We start from the raw sequence: 7,122 nt of genomic DNA on the forward strand, positions 1-7,122 counted from the left end.
ACTAACAGCCTCACATCTTCGTCTGGGTGCTTCAAGAGGTTTTGGTGTACCAATGTATTCAGTGATAATTGCAGTGCGGTTTTAAAATGTGTGTTAAAAAACATGTTACACAAGTAACAACAAAATTTTCCTAGCACTGTGATTATGGAATTTCAAGTAATTGTTTTATGGAATTAAAAATAGTTTGTCACAAGTTTCAAGCTTCGTTTAGCATGCATGAATCCATAATTTAATTATTCGCCTAACATAAACATCCTTAATGGTGCACTCTGGTTTATGAATAGTTTAATTATTCACCTGACATAAACATCCTTAATATCCTTAATGGTGTGATATATTATATGCTATTTAATTATTCACCTAATATAAACATCCTTAATAGTAAGATATATTATATGCTATCATGTGATTTAGAAATATGTGACTATGTCTATGCCACACCTAATCTTTATAAATAGTAGCAAACCCTTATAAAGGACATTGCTTCAAAGAAATGCCGATAGGGACTACCGACTACACATAGAGCTTGTTTTGACAATAGCTTTTGGTCATTTTTATTATGATCATATGCCAGAAAATAAATAAGAAAAATATATTATGATTGATTATCAATACAATTTAGTCTATCAATTATCGTAATAACTCTGGTCAAGATTGAAGCCCAAGACTTGTGGAACCAAACCTCCCCACCTAATAGTTGGACCACATACTTGTGACACGAAAGCACACAATTAATATTTCTTTCAAATTGAATTAATGCCAACATTATATTTTCTTAATAAATTAGCATAAGAGAAATTATATCTTTAAAATAGTTATGAAAGTGAAAATAATTTTCTAGGAATTTTACTTTACATAGAAGGAAATATAATATAAGGTAAAATCTCTTTTCAAAATGCTAGATAGATTTTTGTTGGCCACACACAATTGAAACCAACCTAGATCTATTTTAATTGTGGATCTATGAAGCGCCTAAAAAAATCAAATATCTCAAGGTATAAACTTTTCCTCAAATTTTATACTCAAAAAAGAAATTTACACCTCTAAAGGTTCAATCCCTTTCAACACTATATTAATATTATTAAATATATAATTCACTGAATTTATTAATAAATTAAATATATATTTAAAAATAATGATAAATAAATACATTAAAATAATAGAGTGATGAACGTGTTTCCTTATTTTACACATATTTTATATTATATAAATTTTTAGAAAATCCTTTAAGAATATTTATTAAAAAATCTTAGTAAAAATTAAATTTAATAAAATTTCACTATAAAACAAATTAGAAAATATATCTTAAAGATGAAATTTCTTTTTAGTAAAAAATTGCGTTTAATTCGACACCATATGATAAAAGTTATTGGTACCAGAAAAGTAAAGTTATTCGTATCCAAAAAGTTATACGTATCTTTATTTATTTATAAAAGTTATTCCTATCGCAAGATGTAAGGATGATTTAAAAAGAAGAAGATGTTAATATAAAATAATTGATTAGAATCTATGCCCGTGGTTGCTAGCATTCTAGATAAAATGGCATCCTTTTAAAACGTTGCATGTTCAATAAATTTGTTAATTCTCTTTAATCCAAAATGGGATGAAGGAGCACTGCACCATTATATTTTAAGTATTTTATTTGTTAATTCTCTTTAATCCAAAATGGGATGAAGGGGGCATTGCACAATTATATTTTAAGTATTTTATTGTTAGCTTAAAAAAAGGCATAATATTCTTTTTCATCAGCCATCTACCTTAGAGGATCAATTCGATTTGATTTGATGACCAAGTGGGCACTAACCCAGACATCAACATTGCCAAGGATGCTTTGATAGCTGGCAGATGCTTTCGCTTTTTGTTTCAAGTGATTTATCTATGAGCACTACTGTCCACTCATTTTTATTAAAGTAGCTGTAGCATGTAACGTCAATTTTGTCTATGAGCACTACGGTCCAGTCGTTTTTAAAGATGTGTCACTTCAATTTTTTTTTTTGGTTGTATAAGTAAAAATTTTACAAGCTGCAGCGTCTAATTCAATCAATCTTTTAATCAAACAAGAATGTTACATCATTCCTACTTCTTGTGGGAGCATGGAACCTCAATTTATTAGCGGTCACGTGTAACCTCAACTTAATAAGAATTTTATTGTGATAACATTAAACCTCAAATTATTTTTTATATTTAGTAAGAATTCTCTGAAAATAGTATTAGATGGAAAAAATTTATTTTTAAATTTAGTAAGAATTCTTTGAAAATAGCAGTAGATGGAAAATTTTAATTTTGAAGTTTAAATTAATCTCTCACTTTAGCTATTACATTAAGGAACGCTTAAGGAAGTCTTTTGCTTATTTAGTAAAGATTTTAAATAAGCATAAGAACGTTTAATTAATTTCATGATCACTACTTATTGGTTTTTTTTGTATTTGTATTGGTTTGAGCAAATATGCTACTAGCTATGTAGTTTGTGCTTTATATGTTATGTAGTTTGTGCTTTATATGTTAGGGAAGTTTTTTTGGGGTTTTTTTTTGCCGGGGTAGAATTTCTTTATAATTAAATGCAGATTTATTGGAATTATAAGTTTTATAATTAAATAGAGACTTACTGAAATATCTGAATATCTTAAAATTTTAAATAACGAAAAACAAAATCATAATTTTAAGATGGAGATGTCTTAATCCACAGGAACAAATGGCCTTGGAGTATGCACTAAAACTTTTTCTACTTGGCTAAGAGCTAGTCTTCCTTAGACCTAAAGAAACATGTTAATGGCCCAAGACCCAAAGGCATGAGGCATCTAGCAGGAGTGAAAGGCTCCTGCCCCTTTACTGACCACCAACCAGTTATCCCAGATGTCATAGTTTTCTTAAATAACCATAATAAGTCAGCAAGGTTAGCAGCTAAAGATAAGGCTCCTGCCCCTATAGACCACCAATGAAATTATTCTAAATAAAGTTGTTTTCTTGAATAACAATGATAATTCAACCTGGATTAAAAATTAGCAACTAAAAATTGCTGTGAACTGTGCTAATTCTAAATCGACACATTTAGAAAAAAAAAATCCAATACCTAACATAGTACCGTTCGTCCAGCCATGGAAAACCTTAATCCTAGTTCGGATTGTAATTAAAAGATAAATACAACATATCATATTGAACCTTGATAAAGGCGTACTTCACGCTAAAACTGTAGTCCGAGTTCAGTGTAAAGTAAGAAATGATAACTCTTTTCTTGACCTGCTGTTGTGTTCTGGCATTAGCTCGGGCATACGATTCCTCCCAAATTTATTGACCTATTGAAATTTGCAAACATACCATGAAAATAAGCCATAACCTGCTGCCAGGCATAGCTAGTATAAATATATGCAATGGCCTGGACAGATATATGGGTGGCATAGCAGTTAAGGAAGCCACCATCTGTGTTGTGGTTTAGATGCACAATTGCTTGTTCAAGACTTTTGCTTTGTAGCATTAGACTTATTGCTTCACCAGTCGAGTGACGGGAAATGAAATTCTCATTTCGAGAATTTTGAATATAATAAATATTCACCTGCCTGGTTTTGGGAGTGTTTGTGTTGTGTTATAAAGGGCATTGCATATATTATTGTTCTTACTGAGAAAATCATATCATGGCTCATCCAGGTTTTATATCTGGGTTCATTGTTGTGCGCATCGATAGGACAATCTGCCAAATTCTTGATTCAATTGGCATAGTACTCCGCTGCAAGAAGGAGTTGGCCGATCTAAAAGATTTAATAATGGAAATCGAGCCTATTATCAGAGACATCCAGCAATACCGCCTGGAATTAAATATGAAGAAAATTTTCAATCGTCAAGGCGACAGCAAGGGCGCTTCAGCTGTTAATAGTTGGCTTAAGAAATTGGATGCCCTTCTCCAAGAAGCATCAACAATGGTGCATCAGTGCACACAACCAAGTTATGGCGTTATTTCACGTTATAAAACGAGCAGAAGAATCACTTGCATGATTTCAGGTATTACCCAGCATCTCCAGCTGGCTCCTTTGATTGGCTTCGCCCAAAATGAGGGACAAACTGAGGAGCTCCTTGAGGAACTTGGGCAGATTAGGGAAAGTGTCCAAGACTTGGCTTCTTCTTCAGCGAGTACTAATTCTGCCACTACCTCCCAATCTGGAATCGCTTCCACGGGTTTCTTCATTAGCGAACCCCTTATAGTGGGACAAGAGAATGCTCTTGCAAGGCTCGAAAATTTCGTGATCAGTGAAGCGGCTGACACCCCCTTCTTGCGCATTGGCGTGGTAGGCAAAGGTGGTTCGGGTAAAACTCTGCTCCTGAAGACTCTGTTCAACAGTAAAATGGTAAGAGATCTTTTTAGCGATAGACTATTGCTTTGGCTCACAGTTTCACAGTTCCCTTCATTTATAAGTCTTCGCAATGAACTTTCTGCACAAGTAGCCATGCAAACAGAAGTAGAACGCAATAAAAATATGAATCATGAGGCCCTACGAGTATGGCTAAACGAGAGAATGCAAGGAAAGAGTTTCCTCCTGATATTGGATGATGTATGGGAAGAGGGTGAAAAATTGCTGGAGGAATTGGGTTTACTCCGCTGGCTAACGGATTCTTCGATATCTACAGTTATTGTGAGTTCAAGGAATCGCAGAGCATTGCCCGAGATGGGAGTTGCAGAGAAGTACATAATCACAATGGAAGATTTGAATACAGATGATAGCTGGCAGTTATTTGCTTATCATGCTTTTCCGTTCATTACGCTGCCTAACATCCATGAAGGAACGGCCAAGATTGTGTGTGCCAACTGTGGAGGGCTTCCTCTTGCAATCAAAGCAGTAGGCAGAGCAATGGCAGGGGTTACCAGTGAATATGAGTGGCACTTGGCAGCCCGAAGGCTGCCCACCGCTAACCGCCGGGACAAGGAAGCTCTCTATCATCGCCTAAGGTTGAGCTACGATGCACTGGGTAGATACGACGTTAATCTTCAACTCTGTTTTCTATACTTGGCGACCTTCTTAGAAGATTATATTGTTCAGGAGAACGAGGCAATTCCATTGTGGGTAAGCGAGGGACTGCTTACAACAGAGAAGCTACAAGATCAGCGAGGCGACGACCCATTCCAGAAGGGAAGAAATTACGTCAACATTTTAGCCGATCGTTGTTTGATCGAGCCAATTGGGAGAGACGTCGATGGGCGCGTGTTATGGTTCAGGCTGCACGACGTACTGCGTGATTTGGCTGTCCAGATTGCTGAGCAAGAGGAAAATTTCTACTGTGGCGCAGGTCGGGTTTTGACAACATTAAAGGAAAATGAATGCTCAGGACGGACCAGGATTTTGTTGAACAGCAACAAATTGATTTCGCTTCCGCAATCATTGAGCTCTCCAGAAATTTGCTCACTGATTGTTGGAAACAATAATATTATAGAAATTCCAAGAAGGCTGATTACGGGTATGATCTATCTCAAGGTTCTGGATTTGAGTTGGACGTGCCTCCAGTCATTGCCAGAGTGTGTGGGCTGTTTGAAACAGCTAGTATACTTAAGTTTAGCACATGTCCGTATTACAAGGTTGCCTGCATCTCTAACAAATCTTGTAAATCTCGAGATCCTTATTCTTTTCGGCTCTGGTATCACAGAGCTACCATCTACCATTCACAAGTTGAGATCTCTAAAATATCTGGACCTCAACGACTGTGATGATTTGCGATGTCTGCCATATAATATATCGGGCCTCACCTCTTTGCAGTACTTGTACATGAGTAACTGCCGTAGTCTGTGGAGAAAACACCAAGGAAAGCATAGCTGCACAAGAGTGGCTTCCATTGATGATTTGGGCAGGTTAACACAACTCAAAGGCTTATATTTAGAGAATAACGGACAAGCAATTAGCCAGGGGACAATGGGGAACCTTGCTAACATGGAGACACTTGAATTGACGCTCACAAAGATGGCAGGCCCACCGCATGACCTGAAGAATATGTCAAAGTTGAAAAGACTTATGTTAAATTGCCGTCTTGCGGTGAAAATGGATTTTCTTGACTTGCAAAATTTGATTCATCTTCGACTGTGGGAGCTCCATAGCTTAGAAGATCTACCACCCTTGCACAAGCTTATGAACCTGAGGAAATTGGATATAGTGCGTTGTGGCTTGAAGTTAGAAAAGTATCCCAAGGAATTCAGTGATATTGGTGCATTTCCTTCCTTAGAGATACTATCATTGGTTGAATTACCTGGATTACAAGAGTTGCCTATAGTAGAAGAAGGTGCAATGCCTTGCCTTCAAATATTCACAATGATGAGATGCCCAGCATTAAAATGGATGCCAGTTAGTTATTTAAGCATTAAAACACTTCAAAAGATAAGAGTGTATGAGTGTCCAATGGTTCTGGAGAATTTAGAGAAAGATAAAATAGCAAACACAAAGATAGAAGTGGTCACAACATCAAGAGTGAATATAGATAATGTCTATAAAAAATTGGACATCTTTGAAAATTCACAGGGAAGCCAGGATAGTTGGGTTTATGATAAATTTTGGTGTAATGAACTTTATCTCTTTCTCCAAACTCTTTGGAGACGATTATAAAGTATAAGCTAACCCACTTTATAAAATCAGATGTATACCATTGAATTTACATATCGAATGTAAATAGAGAATTTATATTGAACCATCATTGAGATTGGAATGCAAACATATAACTTATGAACGGTCATTGAGATTTCTTTTAATGCTTTATCATTATCTGAGCAATTCTCACCCGTGATTATAAATTTAAAGTCAATAAAGTTACACCAAAACAAGGTGGACACACCAAAGAGAAAATAAGTCTGTCTATTAAGTCACTCACTCGTGTAACAATTCACCACTAGCTCATTCAGGTAATTTAATTAATTATAACTTTAAAACTAGGGCGCCTCTTAACAATTTTCGTATAATTTTCATAATAATCTGTTTCATGGAAAAAAACTTTGAAAAAATATTTTTTATGCGAATTTATAATTCATACTCTTCAACGACCAGGATGCATATTATATGCATTTTATAGTATTTGTTTACTGGAATATTATATTTGAAAATTCCGAGGTTCGTTCAACTGCTAGTGTTGCAGATTATATGCATTTTATGGCAATTG

At 35.2% G+C, this 7,122-nt stretch overlaps 1 protein-coding gene across 1 annotated transcript; it reads left to right on the top strand.

Annotated features, from left to right (window-relative positions):
- The first annotated feature begins 3,629 nt into the window (after nt 1-3,629).
- LOC149214026 (disease resistance RPP13-like protein 4) lies at nt 3,630-6,575 on the top strand. The gene has a single exon (XM_089389262.1). The coding sequence runs from the start codon at nt 3,630-3,632 to the stop codon at nt 6,573-6,575; it is 2,946 nt and encodes a 981-aa protein (XP_089245388.1).
- Nucleotides 6,576-7,122: the final 547 nt, after the last annotated feature.

The sequence above is a fragment of the Pinus tabuliformis genome, chromosome 1_1, assembly GCF_031772625.1.
Source record: "Pinus tabuliformis cultivar Carrire ecotype Pingquan chromosome 1_1, CPIR1, whole genome shotgun sequence".
NCBI classification, from domain to species: Eukaryota; Viridiplantae; Streptophyta; class Pinopsida; order Pinales; family Pinaceae; genus Pinus; species Pinus tabuliformis.

What these genes read in the sequence shown, in the direction of transcription:
- LOC149214026 (XM_089389262.1), top strand. Translation starts at nt 3,630, where the DNA reads ATGGCTCATCCAGGTTTTATATCTGGGTTCATTGTTGTGCGCATCGAT.